Source organism: Chiroxiphia lanceolata, chromosome 1, assembly GCF_009829145.1.
Source record: "Chiroxiphia lanceolata isolate bChiLan1 chromosome 1, bChiLan1.pri, whole genome shotgun sequence".
Classification (NCBI taxonomy): domain Eukaryota; kingdom Metazoa; phylum Chordata; class Aves; order Passeriformes; family Pipridae; genus Chiroxiphia; species Chiroxiphia lanceolata.
Window position 1 is genome coordinate 104,682,132 of NC_045637.1, and position 22,839 is coordinate 104,704,970.

Consider the following 22,839-nt stretch of genomic DNA (forward strand, 5'->3'; position numbering starts at 1 on the left):
ATGTTAGAATTTTCCCCCTGTTGCTGGTGCCAGAAATCTCTTCCCAACTTCTTTCAAAATTTTAGTAATGGATATTTGATAACCGTTGCAATTTTTATCATATCTTTGTCTTTCTCTTACTAGCATTTGATTTATTCAATTATTTTAGAAACAGTAGTCATAAGGATTCTTCGTTTTTTTTCTTTGTGTTATGTGTACTAAGCACTTTGGTTCTTCTCTGGTAAGACAGACTTTCTGTTTCCCTGCTTCATCTATTTTCTATATACCACTTTCATGTTTTAGGGCTATGAAGATGAATTGCTCATACAAAGAACAGGGAAGTTTTCCGATGCCTCATAAAATGGTATTAATATTTACTGATTTCTGTTGGAGGAAAAAACCCCTGAAACATATGAAGATCAAGTTTGTGTTTTCTATTGCAATATAACAGGGACTCAACAATGTGTGCCTGTACTGCATAGAACAGAACAAGAACAATTTAAGCTTGGCTGTAATTAATCAGATGAAAGATCCCTCTATTGTGTCTCTGACATTTTTCATAAAGAAATGCCTGGGGGAAAAAAATTGGTGGGAATATGTATAATGCTTCCATGTAAAATGCTTCTGTTTTCTAATTAGTTTCAGCTCAAAGACTTCTTGAATCATATGTGGTATTGTGTTTTTAGTAACCTCCAGTGGATCCTTTCCTATGTGCTTCTGCAGTTTCCATTATTAATCCCACACAGGCCTAGAGTACCCATGAGTTTTGTGGCAATAAATTTTATAAGTTGTTGTCCCTTTGCTGAGTTTCATATTTTTTTTTTAATGTTTTGAACCTGCATTCATTTGATGTCCAGTTTAGCCACAAAGAAAGTGTTGATCCCTCTTATACTCTCTCCACATTCCTTGTGATTTCGTAGACCTTCTTCATATTCCAATGAATAATTTATTTTCCAAATCAAAGGCATCCATATTATTTGGTTGTTCCTCACAGAGAAGTTTCAGTTCCTATCTCTTTTATATCCTTTTTGAGATGAGGATTTATGTTCAAACTGTAGATGGACGATTGTTTCCAGTGACCTGACTGTATTTTCTGTACTCCTGTACTAGCATTTAATTTACTTCTTAACTGCTACTGAGCAGTGTTTCTTGGAACTACCCATTATAATCCTAAGGTCTCTCTTCTGAATAGTAATGGTTAGCTCAGAGCTCATCATTTTTATGCGAAATTAGGATATTCTTTTCCCCATGTGGCACTTTACATTTATCTACACTTAATTTCAGTCATTCAGCCTCATAAGACATATTCTACTGCAGTTCTTCACAGTGCTCTCTCACCCTTACCACTCACCCTAAATAATTTAGTACCATCAGCAAACTTTCTCATCTCTCTCCTTACCATCTTTCCATATAGTTTATGAGTATGCTGAACACTACAGATATCAACAAAATTCCTCTGAAGATTTCCCCTGTTAGAATTCAACATTGTCTAATGCTTCTCTTTTAACCATTTAAGGACTTTCCTCATACTATAACTGCTTCATCACCTGAAAAGTCTTCGATGAGGGATAATTTCCAGTCTTATGGAAAGCTCAATTGATTACATTAATCAGAACTCCTTTATCCATATGCATATTTGCTCTTTCAGTGGGTTGATCATGAAGGATTTTTTTGTAAAAGCCAAGCTTACTCTTCTCAAGCAGGTCATAATTACTCAGGTGTCTGCAGTAATTCTGTTCTTTATTCTAGTTTGTAAGACTTTTCCTGACACAGTGAAAAGCTTACTGATCTGTTTTTAGCCTGACTCTCCCGGGGACGATTTTTCAGAATTGTCACCCTCCTATGGTGAGGCACCACAGCAGTTTTACGTGAGAAATTATTCACCATTGTTACTTGTTTAGCTGTTTCATCCCCAAGTTGCTTTAGAACCCATGACTGAATACTGTCTGACCTCTGTGATTTGTTACTTTTCATTTTAACTGTTGTTCCAAAACTGCTTCAAACTGAATCTGTGACAAAATCCCTTATAAAGAAGAAATGCAAGAAGGCGATCACCCCAGTTTTATCCACAGAACGCAAAGAATACATTTAACTTCTCTACTGTAGATTTCCTTTTATATTCTGTTTAGATATACTTATCTGTTGGTATTGCAAAGTGCCTGGCAGTCTGTGTTCTTTTGACATGTCTGAAGAAGTATTTATTCCTCATTTTGGTATCTGATAATAGGGTCCATATAGCTCACTTTTCTGTGTTCTGATCAAGTATGATCAACCCTGCTGCTTAAGGAGAGGATAATTTGGCCTTTATTGAGATATAATCAAGGAGTGTAGGATTGTACAGATTTTCACTAGCAAAGGAACTTTTTGTTATTGTTAGAACCATTCTATTTAGGAAAGTACTTGTGAAATCCTTTTAAAAATTCACACAAAAATCGAATATTTATTGTTTTCTTTTTTAAAACTCCATTCTTTCTAATAATTAAAGTAAAAGAATTTCTGAAAATGTACTATTTCTTCACTATACGAACATAAGAAAATTCTGGATGAAACACGCAAGGTTTCACTGATAAAAAGCACGACTGTACGTTCTGAGAGTGTCTTATCCTATTGAGCAGGCAGTACTTAAAGTTTCTGCTGTTTCTGAAACATGAAGTCAACTTGAAATAAACTAGAGACTTAATCAGACCCAGCAACTACTCAATGCATCCACTAATTTCCAGATTTCTGCTGTTCTCAGGCCTTTGTCAGCAGAAGTTGACAGAAATGTGGGTGTATTTGATGGCTCTATAATTGCAAATTACAATTATTTTATTTTTGCTGTTCTTTCTTCTTCCCTTCCCCACTGAGTTCTGCTTCCTGTTTTTAGCTTTTGAGAGCTCAATACTATCATCACCACAGTGTTTGAGTCTTTCTACTTTTATAATTTCTGTGATCTTTTGAAATGGGTCAATACACTTACAGTCTGAGAAGAAATGTTTATTTTAAATTCATAATTTAGGTAGAAATATAAATAGTGTAGATGCCTGTAGATGTCTAAATTGACAAGCTTTCCCCTGAATAGAAATGAAGTGCCTCACTTAGGTCTTGAACAGGTCAGGTCAGTTGTTAAAATATTTCAATCCCTATGTCAAGATATATGTCAAAGGCAAGTACGTAGTTACTGCTCCACACAACAATTTTCCAGCATAGCCCTAAGGGTTTAATGCTGCATTCAGGGATACAGCATTGTATAGCTGTGACTAGAAACAACTTCTTATATATTCTCATCATTTACTGCTATAGTTCTTTTTCCCTTAATGCTAAAAAATATGTGAGAAGTCAGCCCTCAGCGTTCTGATTTACAGATGATCTGCAAAGAAAGCAGAGCTGACTTACTGATTGACCTGTTGGAGCAAAAGATAAAATGCTCAGTATTCTTGCTGAGAAAAGTTCTAAAATCCTTTCTCCTAGGAGCACCTCTCACGAGTGAGCAAATCACCTTCCTAAACACAGACAGTGACTTAGATGTCTAGGTATTCTACTGAGATACACTGGGGTTATTTAGAAGTAGAGCCAAAAACCTGAGCTACAGTTGTAAAATATAAATGAACATTCAGAAACTTTTCTTTATATTCTTACGCTGACACCCGACTTAGATATGTTTTGATTTTATAACCATCTTTTATCCCGTATGAAAAAGTAGTATAAAGATGCACTGTTTTAAAACTAGGTTTTGTTAGCAATGGATTTAATGAGGAATAATAAGTGTGTGGTATGTGGTGGTTCCGGATTTCATAAACATAGAACTCCAGTAACAGTCTTAAAAAAAAAAAAAATCAAACCGTCTCATCTGTATTATTTGTATTAATTTCAAAAGTGCAATTTTTTCATTTTTCTCTTTACAGTACCACTCCATAGATCCAGGTTAACACTTGAAACTGAAGGCCTTTGTGCTAGATTTTGGAATCATGAACTGAATGCAAAGTGATTTGAGCCATATTTCACTCAGTTATTGAGTCTAAACATGGTAATGAATTTGCTGACCCAGACAAATGATGCCAGCATAAATGCAATCTAATAGGATTTTGGTATTTTTTATTCCCAAGCATTAGTCTTCTGAAATAACTGAACCCAAAGGCAAAACTACTGATCAGTGTAACTGAAGAAATATATATGAATTTGCATACAAACCTTCTACTCTACATGTTTCTATGGCATAGAATGCGTAGAATACATCTATTTGTACAAGTAATCCTTACCAAAACAGGTAGACCTTTATCTAAAATTCTTGTCTGAACTAATATTCTAGTACTAGAAGATAAGTAGAGAGCTCTAGGGAGGGATTAATCTCATACACATTAATTTACTTAATTTAGGTACCCAGTACCAGCTGAGACACCTCAGGTATGCTATCTGGCCCCAAGCTGTTGGCTAGTATCAGATCTGCTGTGTCACATCTGCCGAGTTGGTGGGGATGTCTTGGTATTCTAGCATGTCTGTCACTAGACACTTGAATTTAGCACCTAAATTAAGCTCTTGAATCATAGAATGTTAGGGGGTTGGAATGGACCTTAAAGATCATCCAGTCCCAACCCTCTCTGCCATGTGCAGGGACAGCTCCCACTAGACCAGGTTGCTCCAGATCTTATCCAACCTGGCCTTGAACACTACCAGGGTTGGGGCATCTACCTCCGTGGGCAACCTGTTCCATTGTCTAACCACCCTCACCATAAAAATTTCTTCCTAATATCTGACCTAAATTTCTCCTCTTTCAATTTGTACCCATTACTCCCTGTCCTATCACTACTGTTCCTGACAAAGAGTCCCTCTCCAGCTTCTCAATAGGCCCCCTTCAGATACTGGATACTTTGTGGCCATTCTTTGGACTTGCTCCAACTTTTCCACATCCTTCATATGTTGGGAACACCAAAATGGTACTCAGTACTCCAGGTAGGGTCTCACAAGAGCAGAGCAAAGGGGCAAAATCACCTTCTTTGACCTCCTGGCCATGCTGCTTTTGATGCAGCCCAATATTTGGTTGGCTTTCTGGACTGTGACTGCACACTGCCAGCTCATGGTGAGTTTTTCATCAACCATCACCCTCAAGTCTCTCTTCTCAGGGCTGCTGTCAGTCGCTTCTCCACTCAGCCTGTAGATGTGCTTGGGATTGCTGGGACCTAGGTGTAGGACCTTGCACTTCACTGTGTTGAACTTAATGAGGTTTGTATTGGCCCACCTCTCAAGCCTATCTAGGTCCATCTGGATGGCATCCCTTCCTTCCAGCATGTTGGGATGCATTTCTCCTGAGCTTGGAGGAGGTGATCTAGCATTCAGCTGGCATTCTTGGGCCCCTTTGCCTTCCAGGGCTCTATCCCATGGGTCTCTACTTGAAGAGGCCAACATCTGGCCTCATGAAGTCCAGGACAGTGAGCTTGCTGCATGCCCTCCTCACTGCCCTGAGGATCTCATCTCCCCCATCTTGTGGTAACTGCAGCTATGGCTGCCTTGGAGCATTACTTATCGCACCAGTTCCTCTCTGTTGGGGAGCACAAGGCCCACTGTGGCATCTCTTCTTGTTGGCTCTTCAAGCACTTGTGTATGGAAATTCTTGTTGATACATTCAAGGAAGCTCCAGGACTGCTTGTGCCCTGCTGTGTTGTCCCTCCAACAGATATCAGGGTCATTTAAATCCCCCATGGGGAGTAGGTCTTGTGAGTGTGGGGCCACTCCTATCTGCCTATAGAAGGTTTAATCCGCAACATCCTCTTGATCAGGTGGCCTGTAACAGACCCCCACTATAACATCCCCTATCCATGCCCTCCCTTAATCTTCACCCACAAGCTCTCAGCTGGCTCCTTGTCCTCCCCCAGACAGAGTTCCATACTCTCCAGCTGGTTATTGACATAGAAGTCTACACCCTCTCCTCATCTCCCTAATCTATCTTTCCTAAAAAGCATAAGACCTTCCATTCCAATGTTCCAGTCATAGGAGCCATCCCACCATGACTCTGTGATGCCAATGATATCATATCCATGCAGGTGTGCACACATCTCTAGTTCCTCTTATTTATTGCCCGTACTATGTATGTTTGTGTAGAGGTATCTGAGCTGGGCCCCAGATAAAGCCAACTCACTGGTTGGAGTATCTGGAATGGAATGCCCTTGAACTGTTCCAGGCATCCATTGCAGATATTGGCACTCGATTGGCAGGATTGTGATGGCTAGGGGCCTCCCTCCCCCAAAAAATCCAGTTTAAAGCCCCCTTTGCTAGTCTGGCAAGTCCCTAACCAAAGATACTTTTCCCCTTCTTTACCAGATGGACCCCACAGCCCCCATTAAACCAGGCTTGGCAGAGTCTTTTGACTGAGGTGAAACCATAGCTGGTTCTCTTCTGGTTTGATGGGTGATGACTCACTCTCTGAGTTCTGCATCCTACCTTTGTGACCTGCCTGCATGAACTGCCACACAAACTGCTGTACCATGCCCTTCTGACATGCCGTGTCCTGTTTACCCACACTTTTTGCCATCCTCCAGTCGTTTGCAGACCCTGGAGCCTGCTTAAATCTCCCTCGGATGCTCCTGGCAATGCCCCCTCCTTGCCTGATTGGCTGTCAGGTCCTGACAGGGCTTTGGGCTGCTGATCAGGTGTCCCTGAGCTCCTGAACTGCTCTGTACAGAACAATCCAACAGCCACACCCTGATTTACCTCAGTCGCCGCTGCTGTCGCCTCACCAATGGACTCTTGAAGTTGAACACCTTTACCCCAACTCAGAGGAATATCTCATTTCAGGATTGTATTTATGTTTTAAATTTAACCTAATTCTACATAAGTGTAAGCTGTAACATCCCACCTTCAAAGGCTAGTTCTTATTGCTCAGACCCAGACCTGTGAGGGAAGGCTATACCACTCTTTCTGTACTGGCAGACCCAGGCATAATGGATTAGCCCTGTTACTGTGGACAGGATGAGCTTGATTGTCCAGCTGCAGCACAGGGAGATATTTTAGCTCTTCTGTGAAAAGCTCTCTACTTCTCCTTCTAAACACTTAACACTGTTTGCCTTTTCAGTGTGGCTCAAAACACACATTATGCCAGGACTGTGCCAAGCTATTGTGAGAAAGAAGCTATTGGGCTATGTACTTGCCTTCAACCTCCTCTCTGCCTTCTACATTAGCAGTTGTTTTCCTATGTGTTGCTATGACAGAGAGCAAAAGTAAGGCTTCCTCAAGTGTTATAATTCCAAAAAGAACATCAGTACTTTAGATATACAATATAAAGCTTTTTAAAAGCCCAGCATAGTCATCTGCTGCTTGAGATAGATAGCTTGCAAAATATAAATTCACTAGCATCTCTAAACATGTTCTCTAATTTTTCACTCTCTACGTTTCTTAGGGATGGAGGATGTAAATCATTTTGCATACATCAATGCAAATGCAATTCAACTTAGGACTGGCATGTAGTCTAATTGGCTTTAAAATGGAATTTTGTTTTTTGAGTGCTAATTTTCAGGTAATGACTTTCTAATTGTTTTTCTTTTTATGAAGGACCATTGATTCACTCCCTTCAATGAAATTCAGTTGGCTTCCCAAGGGAATTTATGAAAAGCTGCTGAAAACAAGGATCTATCACTGCTGCTTGCTTTCCACCTTGCTTTGCTCTCCATTCTGTCTAAAGTATATGCTTTATTTTTTCCATGAGCAGGCTTAGACAAGGCTAAACACTCATATTTTGTATAGATATGAGTGTGAAACAGTCTCTTTAAAACACCAAACATTTTTAATCAATGATTAATTGAATTTTTGTGACATTCTTCCTAAAAACTAGATGTTAACCGTGGTCTCATATATTAATATGAAAGATATTTAATATTTTTTTCAGTTATACCAAGAAAACAGTCTGGATCGCACAAAAGTTATCTGAACAAAAAGAGGATTTACAATTTTTAGATGGAAGTATGAGCTATTGTTACCATATTGCTTATATCATTGGCATCAGTCAGAGATGACTTTGTATGAAGCACACTAGAGATTGCCTGCAAGTTTTCTGGTACAGTACAATATAGCAATCCCAGCTAGATGATAATGCATAATGTTAGTGATAACTGGAAATCTTTCGGTGATCCTGTTTTAGAAGGGGTTTGAACCCTGGTGTTTAAGAGAGTGAAACAACTGTGAATCAATTCCACAAAAAAGTAAATGGAAACCCATGCTGTTATTTTACTCTGATTTTACACGTCCACTGTGGGAAGAGGGAGGGAGGAGGGAGGCTAGTGTCTTGAAAAAAAAACCTGTAAAGGTTTTGCAAACCAGATCATATTATCATTTTGCAAGCTGTTCCAGACAAGTTAATTTTGCTTAATTATCTTTTATTTTAAGGTTACAGAAGCTTAGTCAGTGTTTTCCCATCCTAGTTTGCCACATTCTTACAAAGGAGAAGAAATCCATGATAGTAAACCATTCTTGAATACAGAGCAAAATATGTAATGAGATCCTGTGACTGGATGAACGAATCAAGTAGAAATAATGCGTATTTTTAGCACTGAATATAAGTAGCACTGGAAGAGCTTCCGTAGGGGTGTGCTAAATTTGATTTTCCATCACTTTCAGTTTTGAAATCAAGACTGGATAACTTTATGAATGCTGCACTATAGCCCAGACTGAGAACTCATTACCTAAACTACTGTGTGGGGGTTGGCACTGTGGCTACTGAACTCCAGACTAGATTATTATCATAATGCTCCCTTCTAACCACAAAAATCAATGAATCTCTGTCATTTGAATTTTATTTTTTTTTCTTAAGAGAGCAGGGATATAAAAACGGTGCATGGATTCATTTTGTTTTTAAAGGATCAGTGCATAAATAATAGCTAATTAATTCTCAACAAACACTTCTGAGAGTATTATCTTTGTTTCACAGACAGAATGAGTTTCAGAGACTTTGGGATGTTAGTCTTGGTTCACATAGTAAGTAAGCAACAAAACGCAAATGCCAGCAGTCGTTCCTGACTGCCGTGCTTGTGGTATTACAAGTATTTACAGAGTTTTATCAAATGGCTGTAAAGACATTTCCTGCAGAAGCTTCCTGTGATCCTGTAGAGAAACATTATGATAGCCTCTTCCACCTGAAGAACTCCAAATTTGTTTTGAGCACTTGCAAGCATGTTTTCAAAATACTCTCAAGGGATATCCTAATTAGTCTAGAAGTCAGGGAAAGGGAAATGTAGGGAAATCCCGTTTCCTTTGTCTTTCCTCTCCTCCTTCATTTAGATAACCACAAAGAGGTTTTTTTGTTTCTGTCATATCAGTTTTAGGGAAAGGAATATAGCAGACTAATAAACAGCAACGAGATAATGGTGTCTTCACTACAAAAGCCAGTGATGCTAAGAATACCTGCCACTACTGGAAAACAGCAGTGTTTGTGTGATGTAGCTTTGGAAAAAAAGAATATGTGAAAAGATTCACTGTGTATCTGCCAGCCTTTTCCAGGTAAATTAGGACCTTTGCATAGGAACATAACTGCAACCACCTTTTCCATGCTGCAGCAAGTCCTTGTCACAGGAAAATTAAATCATGTAGGATAAATACTAGATTTCAGTAATAAAGATCTTTGTACATCAGAATTTCCACCTTCTCATTCCACATGAGTAGTAAAACATATGATTCTGTTAATGGCATAGATATTGCTCTGTTGACATCCAACTCTCCTTTTCATTCAGTGGCTATAGAGACTCAGCCCTGATCAGTGAGAGACTCAAGACACTGCAATAAAGTCATGCCAAACTCAAAATATTGCTGCCTCCTTGGCCAGGGAAGGATGTATCCTGGCTGCCAAAGATAAATAAACCAGAAATATCTGAGTTAGATAAAATTGCCCTTGCTGTGTGAGGAAAAACTTGCACACAATTAGTGATCAATTGACTCTAAATGTTCAATTCCCTAAGACTGAACAAATTTAGGGAGTTTCTATTAGGAGAAAATTGGGCTGTTACATCACTGTATTACTCATGTAATGAATTGAAAAGAAGTGAACAGGTGATCAAAATTTTAAAATCCTTCCCTCTTCCAATTATTGTTGTCAAACTAGATTCACCTTTGTTGATCATTAAGCAAGGTTTTTGATTTATGGAAGTCCTCCTATTTCAGATGCTAACAGCTGTTTGAGAGCATTTCACCTAAAAGATGGCTATACAGTCACTTTCAGAGTAGTAGTTGATGTGAACCTGAACAAAACAATATCATAGGGAGATTACAGATGCATATTATCTCTGTCAAAGGGAAAAAAAATACAACTTCTAAAGCATACAGTTGCAAAAGAAGTAATGGGATGAAATCAGATTATGTACTTTAAAGTAAAAATAGGACCTTCAAAATTTCTTATTCTGTTATTGTCTGTTTTAATTAAGGCATCTAACAATATACTGAATTCACAGAGGTTTCCAAGCAAAAGTTACTCAGTCTAAATTTCTGATATGGATACCAGGCACTTTTAGCACGAAGGCTGAGAATGGACTTCAATAGAAACACAAGTATTCTGCATTCTTTCTGTCATTCTCATCTTAGCAGAAAAAAAAAGTAAAAACCCCCCAGATATTCCTTTACACATTCCTTTGTAAAGTATTCTTGTGTCTTCTTGGTATCATTTTAAAAGACTAAGTGGTTAAAACTGTCTCTAGAAAGATGAGCAGCTATAGAATGCAAGTCAAAGGGCAAGCAGGCATGTTTGAAGACTCTCACATCCTGTAACTCTGCCTTTGGGAATTTCTTAGTAATATTCCTCTGAACAGTTTGAAAGGATTATTCTGAAGAGTCCTACTCCAGGTATTCTTCCTGAAATAGGAATTTAGTGTTTGCTTGCATGAAATTTTGCTTATGATTCTCTGCCTTTTGAGCCCTTTTAGCCTTATACTGAGTTTTAGAAAGGACCCACATGTTTCCCATATTTATATTTTGATTAGATTTTGTTTTTGCTCATATCGTGGGTCACAGACCAAAAGGTTCTAAACCTGTGAACCTTTGTCAAGAAGATCTTGACTTAAGGTAGTGATTTTCAGAGTATGGAGTCTGCCTAGGGTGAACAGGAGAAAAGGAAAGAGAAATGGTTAATGAGTTCCTATATCATAGTTAACTTTGGTAACTGCATCAGTCTTTGGAGTTCTTGGTTTTGGTGTATGTGAAGTATTTTGGATAAGTTACTTTTATTTTTTAACTCTTGACACGTTCAGAAAGTACTGCACCTAAAGCCAGAAACTGAGACGTATTAGTGTTAGGTGGCAATAGTACTAATTTTCTTTCTTTTTTCTTTTTTTTTTTTTTCTCTAGTCATTGTTTGGTAAATTTTGACTTAATATTATATACGTATTTTCTGTCTTTTATAAATATCACAACTTGGAAACATGCAAAAACAAGCAAACAGATTCAAAATTATTTTTAATGCCTACTTCTTGTTTCTATAATTTTAAATTAATTATGTAATGTTTTAATATGACTTAAGGAGAGTTGAGACAGGTTTAAAGACAGCTTTTTTTTTTTTAATTACCTTTATTTTCTTCCCGTTATTGGGAAGCTTATCTGAACCGTGAGGAACACAAGTGCTACTTGCAATTAACTATAATCGCAGCATTAAAAAGATACAGAAAGTATACTAGAAAAACACCTATTTAATTTTTGTCTTCAAAGTTTTTTTATTTTATCTCAATATGCAATATTAACTTTATACTTGAAGTAAGTAGTATACAATACCAGACATTATTTCCCACAGCTTGATTTGCAGTTGTATTCTTGTAAGTAACCGTTTCAGATATGACACATGTTTTGGTTCACAGTTATTTTGTGCATGCTAATAGTCAAGGCAGAATTGCAATGATATAAAAGGCAGTCTCTGGACTTTTCTGTGACTTCACATAGGAATGAAAACTACTTATAACTAAGAAAAGTTTAACTTGAAAATTGACTATCTTGATTTAGTCACGACTCAAAAGAATATGAAAAGTGTAGTAATTTTGATTAATAATTATAAATTGAAGACACAAATCAGTATTTTCTATCATGGGCCAAGAACGTTGTTTAGATTAATATGTAACCAGTAGGAGCTCAAAAGCTTTATTTATTTAGTTGCTATGCCCTTACTGAGTATAGATGACTCTCAAGTATATTTAAAATAGGTTTTGCATTTGTGCTTTTTCCTGCAGGGTGTTTGAGTCTTATAATCCAATGCACTAAGTGCAGAGAGTGTGGAATGACATTTCTGATTTTATATTTGCCTCTCATAAGTGCACTCTCTAGGAAAGGCCTCAACTGTTTGGGTTGCAAAGTAACCCTGTAGAGTAGTGGAGCTCTGTAGAAGAAACACAAGAAACTTTGAGTCAAGTGGTGCCTAAGGAGTAGATACTGTTCTGAAAATTACTAAAAAGCTATTTTAAAAGCATCAAAGTGTGAAAAAATTTCTAAGTACATCAGTATTAGAGAGAAAAAGAAACCCAAGACCGCTCTGGGTTCCTCTGTGTTTGCCTTTCTTCTCCAGGTGAGAACTCCTGTTACTGTTGAGCTCTCTAGCCCAGCAGCCAGTGATCAGAGCTGTTGCTGTTATTATTTCAGTAATGATTGCAATTGTGCTTAGTTATTTTGGAAACACATTCTTCCTGTCTCCCTTTCATTCTACAGAAGATGTAGCAGAAATAATTTTCGTTCTATATTAATGAATAAAATCTCACAACTCTCATGGAGAAAAGCAGGTTTTATTCTGTCTGTGTAAACATTTCACACTGATTTTTGTATTCTTTTTCTTTTAACATGAATCAGTCACTGGACAACTTTTGAAACTAAATTGTTGATCATATTCTCTAATTTGTAGAATACATTTACATTGTATCCATGAAAATTTATATTTTACTGTGCAGCCACTGAAGAGTGGCAAGCTTTTAATTTAGTTTCTATCTCCCACTTCGCTTGACTGACCACAAAAGGCTCAGATTTCTAATTTAGGCACCCATGTTAATATTTGACTAAGTGCTTAGTAAGTATTATTTTATTTTTCAACCCCATAAAATAAATCAATTTTTACTCCATATTTTATGTGTGGAATTGAGACAGTGAAAGATTAAGTCAAAACTACCTAATCATTCTGTGTCCCCAGAAACTATATTAAGTGCCTCTCAAAACTTTTTTGCAACTTACTTGTCTAGCATTGCATGGGAACTGTCACAGAGAAAATCCAGCACATATGCTATAAAGCACACCCTATAAGTTACCTTCACCCTATATGTTACCCCCTTTGCCACAGGCTTGGACACCACACATATTTCAGTTTCTCATGCAAATAAAGGAGCTATCTAAAAAGTGTCAGTCTTCCTCATTGTGAAACCCCAAGTTGCCCATGGAATGGGTCCTGCAATGTCTAAGAGTTAAAATCTATCTAGTTTATTTAAGACTACAAGTGATATAATTATTACTCCCCAATGTGTTAAAAAATTTTTACTAATAATGCAATCGGTTTATCTTGACAACAAAGGTGTAAGTTTATTCAGTGTCTGGAAGGTTGTATTTTCTCAATTAAAATCAAAGTGTTAATACTGGATCCTAAATCTTGGGAACAGATTGCCAAAGACTAGGATAGACTTTCATCAGCAAATTTGCCAAATCAAAGTCATCTGTATTTCTTCTTAAAATTAGATATGGTTAAAAATGAAGAAAAAAACTACACCTTGGAGCCTCAAGGTACTGCAACCTCAGTCGTTTAGTGTATCAGGATGAATAATCACAATTTTCTCCCTAGGTATTGAATGAATCTCTGGAGAATAAATAGCAGGTAATTATGGAAATAAATGAATATCATAATGATATTCAGGAATTCATTAAGACTCTGCAGGAAACATTATTTCTCCTAGCAGTGTTGACTTTACAACCCTAATGATATTTTAATATTTTTGGTGTATAGCTTAGGTTTTAAAAAATTTTAGATTTTCACTATTTTATGTCATGCTGAACAAAACCTGCATGGTTCAGCACAGAGGTTGAAATTTCTTGTTCATTATGCAGACCTTAAAATAATCTATTAGCTTTGTGAATAGCTGTAGTAGAATTTTTTCGTATTATGTTTGGTACCTGCACCAAAAGAGAAGAATATATTTGCTGATGAGATATTTGGCACATCTCTGGAATGTTACGTTCAATTTCAGGATGTAGACAAGTGTGACACTGTTGGTAACTTTGCTGTGATGCCATCTGTGATGTCCCATAAAGTAAAATTTAACAGTGTCCATATGTCTGTGTCCTCTTGTTCATGAGTAAAGGTTAGGGGAATGGGGTTATTAAGTGGATTTCTGGGGGAAAAAAAAAACAACAACAAAAAAATCTCCAGTCTATACACATGTGCACTCTCAGGTGTCCTCCTGCAAATATTCCAGTAGTATAAAGTTAACAAGGGATTGCTACCCTGTCCTGGGAAGCAGTCAGTTTCCCTAGGAAAATCCACAGACAAGTTGGTAATATTTCTACGCATAAATAACATATGAGCAATTAATATGTAAAAGTATGATAAAAGGAATTAATTCTTGGGTTTGGGGTTTACAAACAGGATGGAGAGGTAGTTCTTCATTGTGAATTTTGGCTTAAGGTTTCATTACTTAAAGTAGATTACACAAAGATAATATCCTACAGTAGTGTCGGAAGAGAAAAGAAAGTTTTGCTTGCATCCAGTACACTGAGTCATGTCCTGGAAGCAGTAGCTGTGATGGTGTGGGGATTTTTATTTTTTTTTTTTTTATTTTTAGGCTTTATTTGTTTTCTATATATGAGTTTTATTTGTTTCTTTCTAAAAAGAAAAACTGCAAACATCAATTCATCATGTTAAAACTCAGTGACAGATTTGATAACGAAACTCATATTTTTAATTTTTCTTTCAGGTATCTGAAATTATACCAAGGGTATCCTATTTTGCTCTATGATTCCTCCAATTCTGTTTTCAAATTTTAAAAACTTTTTCTAGGAATCATTGTACAAAACTGAAATCTATGAGCTATCTGTAACAGAAGTAGAAAAAATATTTCTTGAAATGTACAGATTTCTTGAGGTTCCTGTTAAAATAATAAAAAATAAATGTTCCTGTAGGTGAAATTGAGTTCTTTTTTTTAAATACAACAATAGTTAGTGGGCTATAAAACGTTAGCATATTTTGTTACAAAGATCAATAATGTTATGTTACTGAATCATTTAGTTTTACTTGGAGATGTGAAAGGGTAAAAGACAACAAATACAGCTTTTGGCATTATTCTTTGCATGTAGCGATAATTGCATTACATTATACATTAAATTATAATGCATACGGGGTTAATATATGTTTTCAGCATACAAAACCAGAACTTAAACCTGAGAGTAAACTCCTTAGGAATCAATAGAGAATATGAGGGTGTGACGTGAACAAAATGATGGGTCTGCTTAAAAAATGCTAGGAAACATTTTGTACATAGAAAAAATAAATTTTGTAAGATGTATTCTTTTATAGTAAAAGCCTGTTAGTAGATGTTCCTTACTCTAAGTATGTGAGTAGTTTTCCAGAAATTGTTGATACTACACATATAGTGTTGATTTTATATATATAAAACAGATGTGTCGCTGAGGGAAGTATATGGATAAATACTGAAATTGGGAACTTGCTGTTAGTTCGTATGAGCACACCAACATCAGCATTATAATGTTTAGTTGATCCGCTTGTTAATCCTGAGCTCTTAGGAATTCTGGCCATTTTATAATCATGATTCTCAAAGATGAGATTCAGCACCTGATGAAGGTGCATCATTTGAGGATTTCATCATTTGAGGATAAGGGAAATACCTACTATAGTTTTTTAAAGTGCTTTCAGATACTGTTTTTCTATTCAGGTGCATTTCTGTGTGAGATGATTATGAAGAATGCTGTAGAAATACTGTTTTGCTTTCAACATGTTTGGTTTTAGGGAAAGAGTAGAGTATGCAAGCTGTAGTGTTACTGACTGTGCTGTTCAATGAAGAGAATAAAGAAATGTTTCTACAAGCAAAAGATTACTGCTTCCTATCACCTATTCTTATTCCACACAGAGCTAGCACATGAAAGGAAAGAAACATGACAAAACCATCTAAAATGGAGCCAACCCAAATCTGTTCCATTCTGATGCGTTAATTTTTTCTCTTTATTTGCTATTATTCTTTCCTTCTGCAACCAGTTTTCCTACCACATGTTGGTTTTGTCTCTTTTTTTCCTCCCTTCTCCTTGAAGTAAATCTCATAACACTTTCCTTTATCCGGTGTTTTTATTCCAGCTGTTTGAGTTTATATTATACATTTGGGCTGGATTTTCATAGATATAGAGCAATGTTTCACCAGCCAGAAGGTACTTACAAAGTTCATTTTTTGTTTGTTTGTTTGGTTGGTTGGTTTTTTTAATGTCCATGTGGTAAAATAGGAGCACATTTTTGAAACGTTGTCTTCTCTGAAATCTGCTGTGGATTCCAGTCAGCTTGTGCAGAACCAGTAAGTGATGTGAATTTTTCCAGGGCCCTGGATTTGAACTGCTCTGCTATGCCAAACACCATTCCACTGCGCTGCTGGCCAAGAGCTTCCAGTACCCAGCCTGTCCTGCTCCTCTCCTTGATGGTGCAGAGTCTTGAGAACTCAAGTGAAGAAAGTTTCTAGATTTTCTTTGCTGTGCAGGCAGAGGGCTGACAGCCATAACCAAAGCTGTCAATTTCTCAAGTTTGTGGTCCTTTTAGTTTTTGGAAAAGTATTTGTTTTGGAATTTGGGGGGTTTTCTATAAAATAAGTCTTTAGGGTTTAGTCGGCTTCATGCTTAACTCACCTTGGAGTCCTTAAGAAAAACCTAGTTAAGTTTGCCACAGGCATATTCTACCTGCCTGTGGATGTTTCCATACTTTATAATATGGTGCTTCTATTAATTTACATGCAAATACTGCTTCTGCTGTTTTTGGAGCTATAGTACCATGGAACATAGACTCTGTAGAGTTTTCACTATTGCATTATCAAAATAAAGCTAGAAGCATAGATTTATTTTTTTTCAGAAATTCAGAGCCATAAATTATTCTTCGCTTAAGATGCCAATGGGAAAATAGAGCTATCAAGAATATAATAGTTAGTATATATTTAGTGACGAAAATTCCTAGTAATTAAAGAAAATTTAAGAAATTGGTAGTTATTCCTCTTTTTACAGGAAAAGAAATGTCATTCTACTATTCCATACATTGCCCAATTTTTACATCACCCTAGAAAGAGCCGACATTGAAGTAATTTTAATACTTGTCTCTGAATAGGTCATTAATTCGGATGGAGAATTCTTCACCTGAATTAAGTCAGGTGAAGAGTCAATTTTCCTTTTAAGTAACTTAGGTTATATGTGATGATATTCTTGGGTGAAGTGCAGGCTTTTTTCTCTGCTTCACAAATTGCTGAAGGATTGCAAATATCTTTTTGTTTATTTAGTTGATGATCTAACAAATATTCTTTCATTATTTTACTCTTTGGTTAAAGTATGAAAACTTCCATTTTTGTTCAACTAATAACATTTCATTCATTTTTTGCACCTTCTTACTTCAGAGATAAATTTTTTAGTGCTGAATTTCTTTTTAATCCTTTGCTGTAAAATGTGCTCAAAGCATTTTCCCAAACTGAGATCTTAAAATGCATTTGCTGTATCCATACAGCTGAGTAGAGTAAAACTGTTGCAAAGTGTTCTTTTACAGGACACTAAAACCATTTTGATCAGTTTTACTTAACTACTACTGTTAAACTGCATTTAACTTCACTACAATACTACTATGAATTTATCATTTAGCTTTAACATTTATAATTATTGATTAGAATATCATTTTTCTGGAAATACAGGAAAAAAATTGAGTCTGAATCTTAACTTTCCCTAACTTTTCTTCTAAATTTCCCAAATCCTTACCTTCGCTTTTCTCAGGTTCTTTATTTACGAAAAGAAAATTGTATTGAATGTCTCTACTGTGTCTCTGTGTATGGTGGTGTGGCTGAAGAGTATTGATAAAGCCAAAGTGAATTTCAAAGATCATACAGCTCTTTTTGCTGATGATGATCTTAAAGAAGACTACTGAGCCAAACATTTATTAGTTTGTTTATTTATTTATTTAAAAACTTGATTAGTTGACCCGTTAAAATAAATTATCTGTCCTATAAACCTGCCCTGTTAATTTTTGAAAATTAGTTGGAGCTAAACAAATTTTGCTCTTAAGGATTACGGTCATGAAAATCTTAGTGAATACTTTTGAGAACTCCATTCAATGTATGTTCAAAAGCACTGTTTAGAAAAGATCTGGGGACTTTTTTTCTCACCTGTCTTCGTCCTTATTACATTGCTGTCTTGTGGAGAACTGCCTTTGAGAAAAGTGGTTGTTGCTCATCACATTCCCAATCTTTTCATTGCAATGTGAGCTGAAACATAAAGCAGCTTACAAAGTCAGCATCCAGTACAAGAAGAGAAATGATTCATAGAACAGAGGATTTTGGAGTTGGACTTATGAGACAGTCCTCTCTGTTTTACGGAAAAGTGAGCCATTTTGTTCATTTTCCTGGTTTGGGTTAAAGAAAAAACTGTGAAAAGCAGACCTCTGGCAATAATACTTAAGCAAGATAATGAGATTATTAATCTGAAAAACTTGTTTAATTTATGTAGGCATTTCTACCTTTTTTCTGAAAAAATAATTTTGCAATTTCAATTTATTTTTTTTTAGCCCCGTTAAAAAGAAAATCTCCTGTTAGAGATGTGGGTCTAAATTATACTTTTAAATCTATTAGCCAGAAAAGGAGATTTTGCAACAGCAGTGCATAATTCCCAAGCTCCTGTAAATTGATTTTTCTGCCTTGCAGTGATGGATTTGGGCCTGATATTTGCATTATCCACAAAGCACATATTACTGTACCCCATTTATTTAAGTGAAGGCTGCGTTTAAAAGATATTGTTCTGCTGGAGATTAAATGGAATACATTTTACTAATCGGGGAAGCTAATGGGAGGCTATCTTATTCTGTATTGGCTATGTTTATACATCCACCAGAGGTCACTAGATCATATACCAGTAGGAACTCTCAAAATACCAAATGCATGCTGGTTTCAGCTTTAAGTCTTTCTGAGAAAGGACTGGGAAAGCACAAGTCAGGGCGCAAGTTTGGTGAGCTACAGAATATATTTTTGATTTTGAGAATAATTTTTCATCAATAATCTATCAAATTATATGGAAAATATCTTGTCCTCCTGTATTCAGCTTCCTTTGACCCTAATACTTCTAATTAGAAAAAAAATAAACTAAACAAGGCCTAAACCAAAACGACCAGTAAACCTCTACATCAGTAGAGTTTTGGTAAGATTATGCCAAGCAACACAAAATTAAGACATGCCCCAAAGCAATTTGCTCTTGAAATGCGGAGCACTATTTTGCATGCCCACTAAAATACATATTTTTAAAGGAATCAAAGTTTTTATTCCCTCCATGAGCTTCTGTGATTCCTAGAACAAGACTAAGAAAACAGGTAGCTTCTCAATAGGATTTTTTGCCTTTGTTAAGTGTGTGCTTTCCTTTGTTGGTTATTACCTTCTCAGAAGACAGAACTGTTCATTTCCTTATACTACTCGAATATGTGTTTCACAGACACTAATTAACATCTCTTACAAACTCATTTGAGGAGTTCCGTCATCATCATTTAGTACATTAATAGCTGCAGCACAGAAAAATTAAGGTGAATGCAATTGTTAGTATGTGTTATAATTTTTTGAGTCCACCAAGGAAGGGATCCTGTGCATCTTCTTTACATCTACCTAGATCTACAGTGCATGGTACAAAATAATTATTCTTCTAAGATATATTTTTTTGGAATAAGTAGTCTCTGGGCATGTAATTAGCTATTGCTATAGCGGTATGCAAAGGACCAACTTAAATTTTCCCTCTTTCAATATTTTGATGACTATAGTTTGCAATTGTACTCCTTATTCTTTGGGTTTTTTTGTTCCACTATAGGTATTTATTATATATAGGTTTTATATATATTTATTCAGATGCTAACTGTGTAGATAATACTGCTGAATATTTTTTTTCTCTGCAGCAAAAATATCTTTTAATGAGGATGCAAAAAAATTCTTATTTTCATAGTCTCTCTCTATTAATGTATCACCTTTCCAATGTTCTTTATGACTACTCTATTCATTGTTAAAAGAAATTTATTTCTATTTAAAATTAGCTATGAGGAGCTGTGAAATTTCCCCTGAAAATGTTGACATTAACATTTACCATCACTGCATGAATGGATTGTAAATGGACAAGATAAAAAAAAATATTCTATTGAATTAACTAATAGACAGCTTCATGCTATGAAATATTTTACCAATAGGTACAGAACTACAAATAGAGACCTAAATATTAATTAATTGATTTTCAAACTCCGTTGAATGCTCTTGTGTCCTTTCCTGACCTTCACAGTTTTATTAACCAAAAATGGGCAGTGCTGTGGGAGACAGCTATGGTTAGAAAAGAACCTGGTCACTTACTTTTCAGCAAGTAGTGCATCAAAAGTAAATGAGGATTTTTAAGTTCTTAGAAATTTGAGAAGTTGCAGTAGTAAGCAAGTTATTTCAATATTCATATTTACAGAAGGACGACTGCTGTGTATAATCTTACTGATGGAGGGTAGGTAGCTTCTTCCCCAGACGAACCAGTCTGGCTGGACACTTTTATTAACATGTTAATAACTGAATAAAAGATTAGTGATGGAAAATGGATTGCCCTCTTATCTAGCAACAGACGTTCCATGATTTCAACATATCTTTGGTGGATGAAGAGGTCTCAATGCTACTGTTTTAGTACTCTTAGCAACTTGGTAAATCAACTGTTCATTTTTTCACTATCCAAGAAACATTTAAAACAATCTTCAATGTATCCTAGACATTCAGAAGACTTCGCTACCTAACGTTTTTCCTTCAGAAAAAAATCTTTACAGCATGTGAGATAGATTTAATGCAATAATTTCCTCTCTTTTTTTCTTCTTTCCCTTAGGCATTTCCTGGAAATACAAACTCTGACAGTGTGGTCCGGCACGATTTACAACATCCCGTTATTGCTCGCTATGTAAGGATAGTTCCTTTGGACTGGAATGAAGAGGGCCAAATTGGGTTAAGAATTGAAGTCTATGGCTGCTCCTATTGTAAGTTTTTCCATGAGGATCCTTTTTTTTCCCCCTAAATAAAAACTGGGTTTGGATCTCAGATTAAAGCTGAATCTCAAATACTTTTAGCTTAGACAGGTTAAAATGGGATTACTGGTTGTATTACTCAGGGTTTCATGAAATATTTGTTGGAACCTTAACTCTGAGTTGCTAGTTTGTTCTTCTCTGGAAGATGCAACCTTGGAATTCATGGTAGTACTTTGAAGTTGCTTCTTTTTATCTTCATGGTTTCTTTAGCAGAAGGCTTTGACTATTGTAAAAGCTTGAACAGGGCAGTTAAGGAAAATATAGTATTCAAACAAATGTCAGGTTGGGTCCTGAGGGGAAAAATGGAAACAAGACATAAATTATTGCCTGGTGCTAGAGATAAAATTAAAGTGATAAATAAGAATTCTATCAGAGTAGCTCAGATTGTCTAAATATGTGATGTGTTTTTCAAAGGTATTACCTTGAGTATTTGAATATGTCTTTGGAATTTCATTTGAAATCTGGATGAACAATGGTACAAATGCTCCTGTAGTTAAGAGCAGAACTGATAATGTTTTATGAAAAGCAAGGGTAATTTCTAAATGCCATTCCTTCAATTAAATCTAGTCAGTGCTTAAAGAAAATCTGCAAACCTGCGGAAAATGGAGTGTATGATGCCGTATTTCTACGTATCTATTTTATCCTGGCTTTACTGGTATTTTAGCTGGAAAATACTGTTTGAGATTTGTCTTTTAATAACCAGGTATTAGAATAAAGTGGGGAACACACATCTACAAGTCTCATCCATTCACTTCACTGAGTGACATAAAACATATGGGAGCCCTTTGATATTCTAACGAAAAAGAAAAACTGATTTCACTTGTTGTTTTGAATTGATTCGATAGTCAAAAGACTACATACTTTCATTCAACAAGAACCATGAAGTATAGATTTTTGAGTTTATTTTTCTTATTTCTATTTCATGAATTAAAGCTCTGTTATAAAAGTGTATATTAAAACACAGAGAGTTTCACAGTAGCTGCAGGAACTTAGTTGAGAAATCAAATCAAACTTTGTGATGTTGGTGCTGCAGTGCTGAGGGCATGCATGGATGAATATATTTTTAAAACAATAACAGAAGGACCTGTTGCAATAAGACAAAGGGCAATGAGAGTCAGTTTAGATTAGATATAAGAAGGACATTTTTTACAATGAGGGTAGTAAAACACTGGAACAAGTTGCCCAGAGAGGTGGTGGATGCTTCATCCCTGGAAACATTCAAGGTCAGGTTGGATGGGGCTCTAAGCAACTCAATCTAGTTGAAGATGTTCCTGCTTATGGCAGAGGGATTGGACTAGATGGCCTTTAAAGGTCCCTTCCAACCCATACTATTCTATAAATCTAGGATTCTACAATACCTGAGGAACTGTGGGTTACTCCAAAGTTAACTCTTACTCAAAGAGAAACTGAGCTTCTGAAGTTTTAAGTATAACTGATTATTCAGTACATGGCTCTTAATAAACTAGTGTTTACCATCATAATGCTAAAATATTTTATGTGCTGTTTGAAGTGTACCAAACACTATAGCATGGTTAATTTTCCAGCATAATAAATGCTCATTTTTAAGTATACCTCCTTATTTGTATATCGAATGCAAATTCAGGTGTTTGATACAAGAAACCAGCATCTAGTTTACTGTCAAA

General features: G+C 36.0%; 1 protein-coding gene across 2 annotated transcripts in view; it reads left to right on the top strand.

The window, feature by feature from the left end:
- The window catches only part of CNTNAP2 (contactin associated protein 2), a 1,030,565-nt gene that overhangs the window by 421,637 nt on the left and 586,089 nt on the right, over positions 1-22,839 (top strand). The window contains exons 1-2 of one of the 2 annotated variants that reach the window (XM_032681841.1): positions 10,737-10,773; positions 21,001-21,148. Coding sequence is in view for 1 of the 2 variants with exons in the window: in XM_032681831.1 (XP_032537722.1) it covers positions 21,001-21,148 (148 nt within the window). In the remaining variant the exon portion in view is untranslated. Of the gene's footprint in view, positions 1-10,736; positions 10,774-21,000; positions 21,149-22,839 lie in introns of those variants that run through there. The other variant, XM_032681831.1, reaches the window with a different exon arrangement.